This window comes from Mus pahari, chromosome 14 (assembly GCF_900095145.1).
Source record: "Mus pahari chromosome 14, PAHARI_EIJ_v1.1, whole genome shotgun sequence".
Taxonomy (NCBI): domain Eukaryota; kingdom Metazoa; phylum Chordata; class Mammalia; order Rodentia; family Muridae; genus Mus; species Mus pahari.
Genome location: NC_034603.1, coordinates 29,248,747 through 29,265,878, shown reverse-complemented (window position 1 = coordinate 29,265,878; position 17,132 = coordinate 29,248,747). Strand labels below are relative to the sequence as shown.

Below are 17,132 nucleotides of genomic sequence, written 5' to 3'. Positions count from 1 at the left end.
TGAGAGGGAGGAATTTACCCCCAGGACATCCATGCCACAATTGCACCAGTGGGTTGTAGAAATTATTTAATCCCAACCCCAGGGGGTTTCTGCCCTGCCTTTGACCATTTTGTTCCCTGATAAAATGCACACTTGACCTTTAGATGTACAATAAGCCCTAAGCAGCATAAGAGCTGGGCAGATATCTACCCTCTATGTTATTGGAATCTCCTTTCCTAACAATAATCCCGAGTTATTACTTACTATGTTTCATCTGGGCTGCTCTTTAACTCCAATTGGCCAGCCTTCAGGGCCATGTTTTCTTAATTCCAAACTCTTGGCAGCTTCTCTTTCCTCCTCGTACTTATTCTCTTCCTCATCTGTCCCCTCTGACCCCCAAGCCTGGGAGACCTAAACCTACGTCTCTTCTGTCCAGCTATCGGCAGTTGGCACCTTTATTTACCAATCAGAAATACAGGGCTACAGGTCTACTGCCACGCCCACTCTAGTAGTGACTCACATCAGGTCTAAAAACCTGGACAAAGGATGTGGATATCCTCTCAAAAAGGCCAAAGGCTCCGAAGATGCTTGTCTCCCATGTAATGTTCATCCAAAGGTTGTGGGGAGCAAAGGAAGGTTTGGGTGCCTGTGTAAAGAGTGCCTAAATCCTGGGTGAATGTGTATTGTTGACCTGCCCACATCAACCTCCCAGTGCCTCAGACTAGCCCCTCTCTAGGAGTCTTTGGGGCTCCTGCAGCAGACTGAAACTGCTGTGACATCTAGTCTGTAGACTGAACAACTACTGGGTTCTGGACCTTTCTGTCAGGAGAGAGACATTGTTGGACTAGTGGACCACAGCCTATAAGCCACTCTAATAAGTCATGTGTACATACTTCCTAACACGGCTGTGCTAATTACATCGTCTTGCTCTGCCGTTCATTGCTACTTGTCTTTAATTAGTGTGTTCTGACTGGTGGCCAGGCCTGGTGGAGTGGGTTACAATGAGAACAGTTGCCTAGGTTGCTTTCTGGGGACAAGTGTAGGCTTTTCTGGAAACCATACACTTGGGTCTGATGAGCCTGAAAACTACACTTTGGGTTATGTTGGCCTTACCTCGCAGTAAGCACGCATCATAGGGTGAGGTGTGACACTCGATCACATGAGCATAGACCTTCAATCATCTCTCTTGTCTTAATCGCTCCTTGGAGAGGCACATTTGAGTGTTAGGGCTCTGCCCCTAGCCCAGCCAAACTCTTAGTGATTGGAGGACAGGGTAGTGGGTGGGACAAGCCTGGTTCTACAACAGTGGGTATTGTTGGTATTGACTACTGTGCTGTCTCACAGAGAAGACTCCTTCCCTAGATGTCACATTTGATTTGAGACTGCCACCTGTTCCAGAGTCACAGTCATCAAGGTTCAGCCTCCTCTATTTCTTCTCACCCAGAGACCTGACATCCCAAACATGACAAGGGGAAGATAAATGCCATCCCAAACCATGTTCTCCCACCTCACAGCCCATGAGCTAATGTGGGGGGGGAGGGAGTTTGTAGGTAGGCCTGTCAGGGTAACCAAACTTTGAAGGACTTGGAGGTCAAGGTATAAAAAGAAGCATTGCATGCACGACTTTTCCTCCGAGGCTTTTATTGGTCTCTATGCTCAGCAAACAGCAGAATTTGGAGGGGGGGTGAGAGACTTCGGGGAGACTTTGAACACGCATGGGGCAGCAGGTGGGAGAGAAGACAGGACGAGGCTCCATGAGCAATTCTTCAAGGACAGGACAGCCAGCAAAACAAGCGTCAGGTGCAGCAGCACTCTCAATGCCGGGGCATCTGCTGGGACAGGGAAAGAGCATGAGACCCAAGGCCTCACCCCTGGTCCTGCGCAGTCCACATTCCCCAAGCCCCAGGGCCTTGTCTCTCACCTTGGCCGGGCTTGGGGGATACCTGGCCTTGTTAGCTTCTTCATTCCGCAGAGACCTCACCAGGCAAGAGCGGCGGTGGGAGAAGGTCTCGAAGCTTTTCTTGCCATGGTAGGCCCCCATGCCGCTGCTCCCTAAATGAAAGGATCCGAGCCAATCTTGTACTCTCGATCCTCATGAATCCCTTTTTCTGAGCCTTCTGGGGTTAGCTAAAGCTTAGAGTGACCCCCTAGGGCAGCTCTGTCAGGCACGAGAGTGCCCAGAGAGAGTCTCACCCCAGCCGTGCCGTTAAATGGTTGTGTGACCCCAAGCTTGGGACCCCTGTGAAAGGCCAGAGTACCAGGTGACCAGCACCAGACTTACCCACACCCCCAAAGGGCAAAGTGGGCACAGTGATGTGAACAATGACGTCATTGGCTGCCACTCCACCGCTTGATGTCTCTGCGATCATTTTCTTGATCACCTGTGTAAAGACCCAGGCAGCCATTTTGCCATTCTGGCATTCTTCCCACCCTTTCTGACCACTCTTGGAGCCTCAAGAACTAGGATCAGTGGAGGCTGAGCCCCAACCACCAACTCTGCCATCCTTAGCCCCTGCCATGTTTCCAGCCCTCTGCAAATATCTCATGACTCTTGGCACAGTATGGGGAAATAGCAATGACCATCTCATTCACAGATATAAAAAGGTGGGATTATTCTACTCTTCGAGATAAGGCCAAAGAAGTGCAGACGGGTTAAGTGATTGGCGCAAGGTCCCACACCTAATGAATGAGGAAGTTAAAAATCTGAACCCAGACCTGTGGATCCCAGGGCTCCCTTGCATGTAAGTGCTGTGCCTGATAGGCCGGGAATCTGGGAAGGGGACTCCTAGGCCTACCTTGTCATTGTTGGAGAACACATAGAGTGCCAGGGGCTTCTCGCGCTGGTTGATAAATTTAATGGCCTCATCCAAGCTTCGAATACACACAATGGGCATCACTGGCCCAAAGATCTCCTCCTGCATCACCGGGGACTGGGGGTCCACATCCACCAGGATGGTGGGAGCTGAGGCAGGAAGTGAGCCAGAGTCTGCTTGTGCTGACCCACCCCAGATCCCCAACACACACATACACACACACACACACACACACACACACACACACAGAGCCAGTGCCAACATCTAGCTCCTGCCTCTATCCTTTTGCAAACAAAGCTTTCCCATACCCGCCTTCTCCCAACTCCTGCAGCTTGGACTCCATCCTGGCAGACCATGGGGATATCTACAGATTAACCTGCATGGGGGAACAGGCTCTAAACACTGAAGGGGCAGTTATTATATCTACCAGCCCCATGTATTCATCCCATAATTCTGTCTCCTTGTTAACCGGGGACCAGAAGAACTCCAACTGATGTTGCCCCCAGCCAGGGTCCTGGGTGTTCCTCCCAGCCTGGTCTGCCTTGAGCTCTCTTGGCCTCTGCTGGTTCCATTCCCTGTTCCCTTTCACAGATTGGAGGTAGAGATGAAGCCCTTGTCTCTGACTTGTGGAAGACAGGGAAGTTTCGAGGGATGTCGAGAGGCATTCCTTAAGAGCCGTGCTCAGTATTTGCTTTCTGAGAGCCCCAGAGCTTTCTGCAGGCTCACTTGGGAAAGCCTACTTGCTCACTGCCTGTACCCACTTCCTATAAACTTGCTGTAGACCCTGGAAGTCCAGGCAAACAGGCAGCACTCTTAATGGCAGAACACACACCTATGTATCGTGAAGACTGATCCCAGGTGCCTCCGTGGGCTACTTTCTTGCTGTCAATCAGATTTATGACCCTCTGGAAGTGCCGATCGTTGATGATCCTCCCATAATCATGGGACTGCTTAGCATCTTCCCCATAGAAATCCTGAGAAGAGATGAGGACTCAAGGAAGACCTGGCCCCATCATGGCCACGACTTCCTAGTCGCTGGGCAATGACAGCCTTCGGGTGGAGGGAATCTGAGAAATGCTTCCCCCCACTCCCTACACCCACATTATGCTCTGTACCCTTCCCAATTGTCTGCAGTGTGTGCGCATATTTCTTTTATGAGCAGAAGAAAAGTACTGTTAGCTTACAGGCAATTCTGCCGAGCTTCTCCCAGGGACCTAGCAACAACTTAAGTCATCACCATCACCTGCTGCTACTTCAGGCTGCTGCCAGGTGAGAGAGGCGTGGACTGCTTGACACCCTAGTTCTCCTCCATCTTTGTCTCTCTCTGTTCCCACGTGTTCCTAGCCGATCTCTCCCCCTTTCTGTCCTTTGCCCTTATGGCTCTGCTCCCATCTGTCTGCCTGTCTGCCTCTACCTCTTCTCTGGGTCCTCCCCCCCCCCCCCAATAAACCCTCTTTATATCAGATCTGTTGCATAGAGTCATTTCTCAGAGGACCCCTTGGCACAGGTCCACCAGGTACCCTGTCACCTCATTGTATTTCCTAACAGCTACTATTTTTCAGAGTCTGGAGGTTGGCTGACGCTAAATACACCCCCACGTGACTTACAGCTTCCTACCCCCACCCTTGGTCTATACTCACTTTCAGTGACTTTTTGAGCTTCTCCACGATTTCACTCTGAATGGAGGGGTCACAGAGGATGTAGTCTGGGGCCACACAGGTCTGGCCACTGTTCATAAACTTTCCCCAAGCAATACGCCTGTAAAAAATACAGTCTGTAAATCATGGGAGTCCCCTTGAGAACACCACATGTTCGGGGGCAAGGTGCTGAAGGCTGAGTGCTGACACGGCAAGCCTTCCTAAGCAACAACGCACTGGCAGACACACTGAGCTGTTCAACCCCACCCGGCACCACAGGGGTTTCTGCAACCAGTGTGTTGTGGAAAGTGACATGAGGAAATTCTGAGGACATCTGGGGCAAGCACTCTATGACTCTGGTCACATTCTCGGAGTCTTGCATAGCCAGGTGACACCTCTACTTGTGCCTCTCCATATATCTGGAGTACAGAGATGACCAGAGGCTTGGCTAGTCCAGGTATGAGTCCCATCCTGGACTTAGAGCAAAGTGGCTTTCCTGAGATCTCCTGCAGAGGGGCACTGGGCTTGGTAAAGGGCTCCAAGCCCCGAGTGCCCCACATTAGCCTTTTCTGAAGCTTCTACGTGGATCACCACCCTTAGGAATGCCAGAGAGTCATTGCTCTCTCTGGAGGCCCCCTCTAGGAAAACGTCTATGAATAGTGCCCCCCTCAACTCCTATCATCTCAACGCTATAGGATCCCTAAGGGCAGGGACCATCTTTAGTACTCGGTACAGTCATAAAACTTGGTACCATCGTGGTAGTAGTAAGGTAGAAAGGTCGACAGGACCCGAGCCTCTGCAGCCAGCCAAGCCCGTCTCCTTACCGGCAAGCCACATCTAGGTCACAGTCCTTGTCCACGTAACAAGGGCTCTTTCCTCCAAGCTCCAAGGTGACAGGGGTCAGATGCTTGGCAGCAGCGGCCATGACGATCTTCCCTACGGCTGTGCTCCCTGTGTACATGATGTGGTCAAACTTCTCTCTGAGCAGCTCCGTGGTTTCAGAGACACCCCCTTGGATCACTGGGTACAGATCCTTCCAGCAAAGAGACAGAGGAGGTTCAGCAAAGACCCAGCCCCTTCTAACTCCACACATAGAGTGGGCAATGGGAGACTGGCAGCCCCTCAACCCTTGAGCTATATACTTACATGGGCACCCTAGCAGGTCAGTCACTCTCCCAGCTCAAGGGCTCCATTTAACCTGTTATTAGAAGCTGGACTCTTCCCATTGTAATAAGAATCCACTGTCTCCCTGGATTTAAAGGCCTGAGACCCCCCACCCACACACACACACAGACACAGTCATCCCTGAGCTCTGGGGGTGGGGAGGGAACCTCACCTTGTCCATATACTGAGGGATAAGTGTCGAAAGCAGGTCTGCCGTGTGATCACTCACTTCTGAGGGCTTGAGGACCACGGCATTTCCTGGAGAATACAAAGTCAGAAGGCTCCTCAGGAGACCCCCTCAAAGACTCTTCCCACCCAGCGACCAGGCCCAGAAATTCCACTGTATCGTCTGTACCTTTGGAAGGCAGCGGGGGGTTGGGTGGGAGGCTAGACACGGGTGCATGCTGTGAGTACACGCAGGCACACGCTGAGAAGCACGGGTACACACATAGGAACACAAGGCTGAAGCACACACAGGTACACACATGAACAGCCGCTGCAGGTACATGCACTGGCATGTGCTGTCAGAGCGACACCGCCTGCCCCTCAGCAAGGCTGGGAGGCTGGGAGAGAAGAAAGAACATACAGAGAAATGCCGGGATGGATGCGAGAGCGGCTCTGGCCTCTCCTGTCGCCTAGTGGAGTGCCCTCACCCTTCACCCCTCCCCATAAGTATGGAGAAGCCAGCCTGGAGACCCGGCTGGACGGTTTGGCCATCACAACCCCTGTAACAGTCCCTCCAGAATGGAGCCCCCGTACCTGCAGCAATCGCACCCACCATGGGCTGAATGGTGAGGTTGAATGGGTAGTTCCAAGCACCTATGACAAGGACCACGCCCAGGGGCTCCGAGTGGATGTAGAGGTCATCTTCCTGGGTCTGACGAGTCTTTGCCACGGGCTCATCCTCAGCCCAATCGGAGAGCCCCTTAATCATGAAATCGATTTCGTCCAGCACGTGAACCACCTCCTCATAGTAGGAGGTCCATTCATTCTAAAGAGAGAAGCCCCATGTGAATTTGAGGACCAGAGAGTCAAAGCTCTGCTTGCCTTGGTGAGCTGGCTGTTTAACATAACTGTAGCAGGGCGGTGAGATAGAGAAGGCACAGGCAGGACCCAGAGCTGACGGTCATGGGTAAGGAAGAAATTGCATCGTTGGAGGCTTACAGACCGCACTGAGACCCAAATCCAACCAAGAAAGCTTGGGAGACCACCGTGCTGAGTAGACACGGGTGTAACCCCACCCAGGAAGATGTGCCCAAGCGTGGCAGGCAAAAATCCAGAATTATGGCAGAGGCAGGCAGGAACTGGGGCTGCTGGGGAACCCAGATCCTCCTGGGATGGGAAGGGGACAAGAAAGAGGGAACACAGATGGCATCTCTTTGCTGGACTTCGGGGAGTCAAAAGAGCACGCCTTTAATCCTAGCACTCTGGAGGCAGAGGCAGGCGGATTTCTGAGTTCGAGGCCAGCCTGGTCTACAAAGTGAGTTCCAGGACAGCCAGGGCTACACAGAGAAACCCTGTCTCTAAAATTAAAAAAAAAAAAAAAAAGTTTTCTCGTTCTTGCCCAAAGAGGGGAAGCACAGACAGTCCTGACAGGGCAGAGGGTGGGCGGCACCACAAGGAGGGTGGAAGCAGTCTCAGGTGTGTCCTCAGAGCAAAGGGAAAGGCTTGTGGATCTGGAGGATGCTGGTTTTGCTCAGAGCCACAGAAAAGGCGACCTCGGGGAACAGGAGGGAAGAGGAAGCCACATGGAGCTAAGTCTTTCAGGAGCGCGATCTTGGCGGTCCTTGGTATGCAAGTCAGGTAGGCCAGGGAAGGCGGAGGCAGGAGGGCGGGAGTGGGACTGGGTTTGTTGAAATGGGGTCAGCGAAGAAGCCAAGGCCATAGAGAAAAAGCGACAAGCGGAAGGAAGGAGACTCTGTCCAAAGGTGGTGGAAGGAGAGAGCGACCCTGAAAGTGTTGCTAATCCTTTCCTAGCCTCACTCTCCCCTCTGTAACACTGCACTATACACATGTAGTGTTTGGGGAGCAGAGCAGTCCTCATTGAATTGGGTGGCCGGCAACTGATGTCCTACGCTCAGGGTACGACTGTCCCCGTACCTGTTGTATCCCTGCTAGTCCCTTCTGGTAGCCTCCCATTCACCACCCAGTCCCACTCTATCCCCTCACCCAACGCACCTTGTGCAGGTTAGAGGCCAGCGCCTTGGAGATGCCTTTCAGGTTCTCGTTGATCATGCGCTGCAGCGCCTCCAGCTGCTCGACCCGGAACTGCAGCGGTCGAGTCTTGCCTGAGTTAAAGGCATCACGGGCCCGGTTCACGGTGCTACTGATATTGCTCATTGTAACTGGGGATAGAGAACACTTTGCATCAGAGGAAGGGGGATGGCCACGTCCTCGGCTCTGGGCTGTGCTTCAGCACCAGCGCCCTGGCAGTGAGTGGTTCCACCAGTATGCTAATTTTATTTGGATAGAGACTTCTGGAGACTGGAAAATGCATTCCCACCGGAAAGGCCCCTTTTCTGACTTAGACAGCTTGGTCTTTCTTACGTCTTTAGACATCTGAGGTTAGGTGACACTATTCTGCAGTGAACCACACTCATTTTTAAGCAGAATCTGTCAGGAGGAAGGGGGTGGCGGGGGAGGGGGTTGGGCTTCTTGGCAACTCTCCTGTCCCACCTACTTGACAGCTTCCTTGCTGGTAAACCTTCCAGGAGCCTTGCAACCAACATTTTGGATTAAGATGGATGCATACAGACCGTGATTTCACTCCCAACACAATTAAAGAAAAACTAGCATCAAAATTCCCACACACTCTTCCTGGCTACACCATTGTGCTCAAACGTGCTGGTTGCCTGGCATAGCTGAAGCGGGCTTAGCTTTTAGATCAATGTGCCCACCCCAGTGTGACACAGGCCAGTGCCAAAAAAAGTCTTTCAGACTCTCGGGTTCTTGTGCAAAATAGCCGAGGAGATTGCTGTTTCCGGTACAATAAATGAGGATGGCAAGTCGGGGTGGCTGTCACGGGGGGCGGGGGTGGAGGGGAATTTGACCATAGCTAGCAAAGTCCTCTTGAAAGTGTCTGTAGGGTATGGTGGGATGGCTTCACCAAGCTCATCCACTGCTCATCCAGACCACTCAGGTATGAGTCCCAGCCCCTTACCTATAACGGCAGCTCCAGGGCATCCGATGCCTCTGTAGGCACTTACACTCCCAAACAGACAATTACACAATCACACACACTCACACACCCATACACGCAACTAAAAATAATCAAAATAGATCTTTATGCTGGAAAAACATATGATGAAATGTTTTAAAAGGTAAGTCTGTGTAGCGGCAGCGAAGGTCCGCACAGGAGTTTCCAGTACCCTCATCATCCTGAGCCCCACAAACAAGAAGGTGCTTACTGTTTTTGTGTGACACCCACATCGGGAACAGTCTAAGAGCCCCGGATCCCCGGACAGTCGGAAGGAGCCCTGTGGCATCTGTGTGATGGGTTATTTAGAAGTAAGGCAGAAAACTACCAAGAACATTCACAAGGCTCTGCCTGCCCCACATGTGTTACCTGAACATCGGGGGTTGCGTGTGTGCAGGAGTGAAAGAAAAGTGGGGGTAGCCCCAGTGTGAGGGCAGGGGGTGACTGGGGGAGGAAAATGATTGGTAACCTTTCTCTCTTCCTCCATTTCTCCTTCCCTCCCTCTCTCTCCCTCCCTTCTTCCCTCCCTCCCCTCTCTCTCCCTCTCTTCCTCCATCTCTCCCTCTCCCTCCTCTCCTCCTCTCCTCCTCTCCTCCTTTCCTCCTTCTCCCTCTCTCTCTCCCTCCTTCTCCCGGAACCTGTACATCATAAACGTGCTTTGGCCGCCACAATACACCCCACCTGCAGTGACCTTGCTTTTCATTTTTCACGACCTTTGACATCTTGCAATGCGCTTATTTTCCTGAATGTCTCTTGCATCTTTGAGCGGAGAAACATGGCCATGCTGCAAAACCAAACAAAGTGCCCCCCCCAAGCTTAACCCCCATACAAATCTACATAAATATAGTGTTTGATGGTGTCAGGCATGGGTGCATGAACCTGCCTGATTCTGCATGCAGATTCTTTCCACTGCCTCCCTCACCTATTCATGTTGACCCTTAGACTTCCTGCCCTGGGAAGAGGCATCCAGGTTTCAAATCTGGACATGCCACGCCTCTTTCCTTGTGATCCACCAGGAGACCGGACAGTGCCAGTTTGTCCTGCCAGCCGGTGGGTCAGGTCCTTCTTGATAGCCAGAGCTTCAAGCAGAGCCACACAGCCTCAACCACTAAACACAAAGGTAGGGTCCTTGGAGGAGAAGGGCCTCCTGTGACTGCAGCTGGGCAGGACTGGGCTTGCCCTTCCATGTCGTCTCTCAAAACTAAGTGGGCTTTAAGACACCAGGTCCCTGAGCCCCCTCTGTGAGGCAGTTAACTACTGCGCTGTCCACGGAGTTAGCGACCGATGGGTGGAGCCACATTTGATGTTGCACCTGGCACCTGAATGGGACACAAGCCGGCTTTCCTCTCTCAGGACCAGCCAGCCTTGAGGGTTATACCTGCCTTCCAGACCTGTCCACTCTCAGCGCCCCTCCACACTCCCCACAGTTCTCAGGAAACCTCCATAATGGAGCTGGTGAGACGGTTGAGTGGGTGAAGTCCTTGCTTGGAAAGCATAAGGACCCGAGTTTGGGTGCCAAGAAGCCAAATGAAGCTGGATGTGGGTGCACATTTCTGAAATCTCACAACTCCTGCTATAAGCTGGGAGGCAGAGACCGGAGACTCCCCAGAACCTCATAGGCCAGCCGTCTCGGTGTCCCTGGATAGCAGTCAATAATTAAGAGCAGACCCTGCCTTGAACAAACTAGAAGGTGGGGACTGACAACCAAGGCTGTCTACTGACCTGCACACATGTCATGGCACATATACCTGTACACACACACACACATACACACACACACACACACACACGAGGGAAGGTGGAGAAAGAGAAGCAGAGAAAAAGAGAGGTTGATTTTTAAATGCACCCTATTAGCACTCATGAAGAAAGGTCAGTGATGCGTCTGTCCCACAGGTGAGAAAAGTAAGACTGATGACATTCAACATGCTGCCTCTGCCCTCCCAGGGGGCGAGCACTGAAGTCAGGCTTTGAACCCACACGCATCTCTTCTCAGGGCGCACACACTCAGTTACTCAGCCCTGCCGCCTTTTTAGAGGCTGAGAGGCTTGGCAGGGCACAGGTCTCTCACTCAAAGGATCCTCTGTTCCTGTGTCTTTGTGGGTCTCTGGGACTCTCTTGGTCCCGTGTTAGAAGGTGACAGACCTCCAGAGAGCTGGTGCTTGACAGTCGATGCACCCAGCCAGGAAATGCTGGCCTGTCAGAGTCTGGACCAGTTGCCCTCAGAGTGGATGGAAGTCTCAGCCTCTCAAAGTCCTTGCTCCAAGCAGGTTGTATGTACCTGTATGCTCCCACCTAGAGACAAAGTAAGAGAGAGAGGGTAGGTTACCTTCTACACAGTCCTCTCCAGCAGCTGGAACTCCTGGAACGAGCAAGAGCTAAGAGAGGACACATTTAAGGACCCTCCTCCCCGCCCACTTGGTCCTCGGAGTCCTTCCCCAGGAAGTTCGCGTGACGAAGATAAAACAATATTCAAATGTGGGTGCAGCGTAATCCAGACCTCTGCTTCACACAAGTTTTCAAGGCTGTGTCTCGGGCTGTCTCTTTTGTTCTGTTCTGAAATGCAAGATGGGCCTGTGAAAGTTTGTGTGGGCTCTTAGCCAGCCCTCAAAAGAAGCCTGTGTTTGCCCTGGGCGTGGGGGCCACTGAGTAATTCAGCTTGGCATGGAGCTCATGCATTTCCTGCCCTTGCCAGATGCTGTTCCCTGAGTCCCCTGTTATGTAAGATCTACATCGGGTAAGCTGCAGTCACGCAGTTGTGTGCACAGCACCCAAAAAAGCAGAGAAATCACATCCCACTCTGTCGCCACCTTATGCACAGGGACGAGGGTCCCACTGAGGCACAGACACGACCTGCTGGTTGGAGATGTCTAAAGGCATCCCCAGTAGTAGGATCTGTTCCCTCAAAGATTAGTGGAGAACACGGCCAGGCCCCACCAGAACTGCCAGGAATTTCCTCTGTATCAACCTGGACGTCCCTTTCTGTGTGTTTAGCCAGTGTTCTCTGAGCCCCTGACCTGTGCCACACTGTGGTGTATAGGGTGACATGAAGCACCCCATCAACACAGCCCACAACTGCTCCTTCACGGGGCTCCCCGGCCTCTTTCTACCAGGCCCCTTCGCCCTCTTACCCACCTACTGTTCCTGCACCTCAGTTCTCTTAAAGGACAAGTTCCCACCATGGCTGTGAGCCACCAAACCTGTGTTCTTGATCTCCCCGAAATCTGCACATGCCATGGCTCTGCTCCAACGTGGTATCACATAGCAACACTTTGTCCTGTCAGTCTTTCCCTCCAGAGCAGCTATGCCTGCTGGCACCCTGTGTCTACAGTTATGGGTAATAAGATTATAATGGAGATGGAAATTTCTTCTGTCCGGTGGCTTTGTGCCATAGCAGCGGCTGCAGCAAGGCACAACACACACATTCCAGTAACTAACACCTGGTGCTAACCACCGACTTAGTGGCCTTTGCATTTGCTCTTCACCTCATCATAAAGGGTCCCTCTTTGATCACCACAAGGAAAGGAGAGGAGAAAGGAAAACAGCCTGCCACGTGAGGCCAGCAGCTACCCATGCATACCGTGGTTACCACATTTTTTCCTCTTCTTGGCCTAATTTTGTGCTATTTTGTTCATGGTGGCCCTGGAGCAGTGGCTGAGCTGTGTAGTAGGTCTACACCAGCTCTGTCTGTTTAAGTGTGTTTTATGCTATCTACACAGAGGCAAAATTGCCTGCTGAGAACATACCCTTGAAGTTAATTAACACAGCAGTCTTATGCTGGCTGCTACCTGCCTCCCTCTCTGGCCCTCCCTCACCAAACAGAACTAGATCTGCTATGGGCTGGAAATCTGAGAAGTGAACACTTAGTAAACATCTGCTAAATGGTGAAATAAAGAAAACACAAATTTCAAAACACCATGAAAAGTAGTAATGATGGGGGTGTGCATTAGTGATTGATGGGAGTGTGCATTGGTGATTGATTGGGGGTGTGCATTAGTGATTGATGGGGGTGTGCATTAGTGATGGGGTGTACATTAGTGATTGATGGGGTGTGCATTAGTGATTGATGGGGTGTGCATTAGTGATTGATGGGGTGTGCATCAGTGATTGATAGGGGTGTGCATTAGTGATTTATGGGGGTGTGCTTTAGTGATGGGGTGTACATTAGTGATTGATGGGGGTGTGCATTAGTGATTTATGGGGGTGTGCATTAGTGATTGATGGGGGTGTGCATTAGTGATTGATGGGGGTGTGCATTAGTGATGGGGTGTGCATTAGTGACGGGGTGTGCATTAGTGACGGGGTGTGCATTAGTGATGGGGTGTGCATTAGTGATGGGACGTGCATTAGTGATGGGGTGTACATTAGTGATTGATGGGGGTGTGCATTAGTGATGGGGTATGCATTAGTGATGGGGTGTGCATTAGTGATTGATGGGGGTGTGCATTAGTGATGGGGTGTGCATTAGTGATGGGGTGTGCATTTGTGATTGATGGGGGTGTGCATTTGAGATTGATGGGGATGTGCATTAGTGATTGATGGAGGTGTGCATTAGTGATGGGGGTATGCATCTGTGATGATGGGGTGTGCATCACACCCCTGGGCAGAGACAGGTCTTCAAACAAAGAACAGCCAGCCAAGGCAAGATACGGGAAGCAGAAGAGTGTGACTGCTAACAGTTGTCACCCATACAATTGATGCATCTGTGACCTGCAGGAGGTGAGGAGAGGGACCACACTCCGGAGCCCTGTGGACTGGGTTAGGCATGGCTGGGCAGCAGCAGGCAGCTGGTCAGATGGACACATCTGGTAATTGTTTGGTTTTGCCTCTGTCGTGATCGATGACGATGGTATCTTGCTACTGCATGACGTAGGTCAGATAGCCTCGGAGACATTTAAATTGATGAAGAACAAAGTCTCCAGGGTTGTTTCCTCTTCTTTTTTTTGGTTAAAAAAATTGTCTTAGGGATGAATGTGGCTGAACAGTAGAGTGCTTGCCCAGTATGGAGCATTATAGAAAAGGAATGTTCCAGTTCTGGAATAGCTTGATTGTAATAGAAACTCTTACAGATGCCTGCTGTTCAATGCTAATGTTTGTTTTGCAAGCCCTGATAATCCATTCATAATACCTGCTTCCAGTTTTCCTTGCCCTGGCTGCTAGGCCACCACCAGTCTGCTCATCCTGGCCACTTACACTCCCATGATACCTCCTCAAACACACTAGTTGGACTTTTGCTGGTGAAAGCCTGTCTCTCTTCCCACTTGACATTTATCACTGCCCTTTGTTGCTTCCTGGGAGAAAACGCAATCTTTGAGTCCCTGAAGGTTTGACCTTGGCTACAACAATCCCTGGGCTACAGCCCTTGACCTGACTTAAGATAATTTAGCTTATGTTGGTATATTAGCCTTCTGTCTATGAAGGACCATCTGTATATGTGAGTATCAGTCATGAGTTAGAAAAGTCCCTGGAATCAGAATAAGCAAGCAAGACCCGTGGTGAGAACCTCACACACCCCACAGACACTTGAAGCTTCAAGTCAGACAGGAAAGAACTTCTCTGGTGTAACCAGAGAGGCAGAGAGTATATATGAACACTGAGACCACTCCTCACTCTAGCCACCCACCTACAGTAGGATAAGCACAGGCCTGGCAGGCACACAGGTAAGTGGAAACTCAGCTACTGCTTGTTTGAGGGTCGACCGCAAGGACAGCAGGAACTGCCAGCCCAGGCAAGTCACTGCAGAAGCCAGAGTTGGCGGGGCCCCACGCCAAGCCATGGCTGAGTAGGCAGCCACCTTGGCATGGCTGCTCTCCCAGCTTAATAGGTTCGGGAGCCATGATTTTTCAAGATTGGTGGGATGCAGGGGTTCCAAGGCTGGACCTGCTATTATGGTTTGAGTGTGAAATGTCACCAACAGGCTTGTGCGTTTGAATATTTGGTCTCCGTCATGAAGTTTGGGGAAATAGAGGAAGTTTTAGGTCTTGGGATCTATCTGGTAGATGAAAGCCACAAGGGATGAATCTTTGAAGGTTGTATTCATTTCTGGTCCTGCTTTCCAGGTCTAGCTGCGGTGTGACTGTGCCACCTTCCCAGACCACAGACAATGTCACTTCTGCCACCATACCCTCCCCTCAAGGATGTGAGGCAAAATCCCTCTGTAACCACGACTCAGAATTCATCCCTTCTCCTTCAGATTTCTTACAAACGTTGGCACAGCAATGAGAAAAGTAACTCCAGCCACACAAAGATACCCTGGCTGTCCCTCCACAGGTAAACAGGGTGAGAGGCTCTGGTGCCAAGGACTCAGCAGACATCCTTGTCAGAATGGAAAAGGTACCAAGGAAAGTGCTGATGTGAAGGTGGGAGTCCCTTGCATGGTCTTGGAGAATGTAAAGTGGTACAGCCCCTTTGGGAAACAGTGTGGCTGTTCCTCTGAGAGCAACATAGGTGGCTATCATGTGACCCACCCGGCCCATGGCTGAATATGCACACAAGAGAAAAGAGAACATGTGTCTACAGACAGCCTGCCCAGGAACGTTCACAGCACGGTTACTCCTGAAGCTCAAAGTGGGTACCACCCAAATGCCCAAGAGTCATGGGTGGACAAACAGCATGGGACACACCCCTCCAGTGAACCCAGCCCCAAAAAGGAATGAAGAATGGACACAGGACCCAGCACAAATGAACCTTAAACTATAGCATCAAGTGAAAGGGAGCCAGATGCACAAGTCCACATGCCTCATGGTTCTCTTACAGGAAATGCTTGGAGACAGCAAATTCACAGAGACACAAAGGACGCAAAAAGTGGTTGGCAGAGCCTGGAGAGGCAGAGAGGCTAACGGGCATGTGTTTAAACATATTTCATGGTGCAATCGTTTTTATCAAAACATCAGGAAGAACAGGAGGATGGGTGGATTGTGGTATTATTATATTATTAAAAGAACTGAGAAAATTAATTACCTACTATAAACAAGTAAATTATGTTGTGTGTCTTAGTCAGTGTTCTCTTTCTGTGAAGAGACATCATGGCCACAGCAACTCTTTTCTTAAAAGAAAGAAAGAAAGAAAGAAAGAAAGAAAGAAAGAAAGAAAGAAAGAAAGAAAGAAAGAAAGAAAGAACTTATTTATTATATGTAAGTACACTGTAGCTGTCTTCAGACACCCCAGAAGAGGGCATCAGATCTCATTACAGATGGTTGTGAGCCACCATGTGGTTGCTGGGATTTGAACTCAAGAACCTTCAGAAGAGCAGTCGGTGCTCCTAACAGCTAAGCCAGCAACTCTTATTAAAGAAAGTATTTAAATGGAGCTTGCTTACAGTATTAGAGCTTTAGTTCATTGTCATTGTGGTGGGAAGCATGGTGGCATGGTGCTGGAGAGGTAGCTCGGCTCTACATTTGGATCTGCAGGCAGCAGGAAGAGACAAAGCCATTGGGCCTGGCTTTGGCTTTTGGAACCTCAAAGTCCACCCTGGACCCCTGACCCCTGACCCTTCCTTCCCCCCCACACATACCCCGTGACACACTTCTTCCAACAAAGCCACACCCTACTGCAACAAGGCCACACCTCCTAATCTTTCTCAAGTAGTGCCACTTTCTGACGGCTAAGCATTCAGATATATGGGGAGCATTCCTATTCAAACCTCCACAGCGTGTGAATTACATTCTTATAGTTTTATTTTTTTTCTTTTAAGTTTTTACTTACTTATTTTTTTCTTTTGCAGAGCTAGGGATGAGAACTAAGGCCTTGCCCAACTGTCGCCCTGTTCCAAACTAGTTTATGGTTTGTGGGGCTGCTCTGCACAGCTGTCCTTAAGTGAGGGCTGCACGAACCAGCCAATGAGGAGGGTGCAGGCAGAGAGACTGTGTGGTAGGAGTCTGACAGCAGGACCTCACCCAGCGTGTCCCTGTCAACATGAGCAGTGAGGTTGTATAGTGTTCGTGTATGTGTATCCTTGATGATGTGTGTCCATAGGGGTGAAGACACTTTTCTCTTCCCCAACCCCAAGGCTCTCTGAGGCACCTTCCAGCCAGCTAGAGGTCATTTCCAGATGTGGCACCAGTGGTGGAACTTGCTGATCTGAGTCTGTTGGGACTGAGGTGGGGATGTTGAAGGTGGGAGAGATGGTCTTCAAGCAACCCCTGTAGGACTTCCAATCTGAGTTTAACCCTCCTTGGTTCCCTCCAATTCCCACAGTCAGCAGGTGGGGTCCCAGCCAACAGCTAAGCCCCTTCACCTTGTGTGCGTGTGTGTGTGTGTGCGTGTGTGTGTGCGTGTGTATGTGTGTGTGTGTGCGTGTGTGTGCGCGCGTGTGTGTGTGTGTGTGTGCGTGTGTGTGCATGTGCG

At 50.9% G+C, this 17,132-nt stretch overlaps 1 protein-coding gene across 2 annotated transcripts; it reads right to left on the bottom strand.

The window, feature by feature from the left end:
* Positions 1–1,603: 1,603 nt before the first annotated feature.
* Aldh3a1 (aldehyde dehydrogenase 3 family member A1) lies at positions 1,604–11,176 on the bottom strand. Of its 2 annotated transcripts, none has more exons than XM_021212897.2 (11): positions 11,116–11,176; positions 7,772–7,938; positions 6,353–6,584; positions 5,766–5,851; positions 5,254–5,462; positions 4,433–4,550; positions 3,625–3,766; positions 2,775–2,941; positions 2,261–2,360; positions 1,901–2,031; positions 1,604–1,808 (listed from the first exon to the last, which is right to left on the bottom strand). In XM_021212897.2, exons 2-11 carry the CDS (start codon positions 7,931–7,933, stop codon positions 1,794–1,796), a joined length of 1,362 nt encoding a protein of 453 aa, XP_021068556.1. In that variant the 5' UTR covers positions 7,934–7,938; positions 11,116–11,176; the 3' UTR covers positions 1,604–1,793. The 2 variants fall into 2 exon arrangements, with proteins under 2 accessions (XP_021068556.1, XP_029402055.1); XM_029546195.1 differs by lacking the exon at positions 11,116–11,176 and adding an exon at positions 10,932–10,995.
* Positions 11,177–17,132: the final 5,956 nt, after the last annotated feature.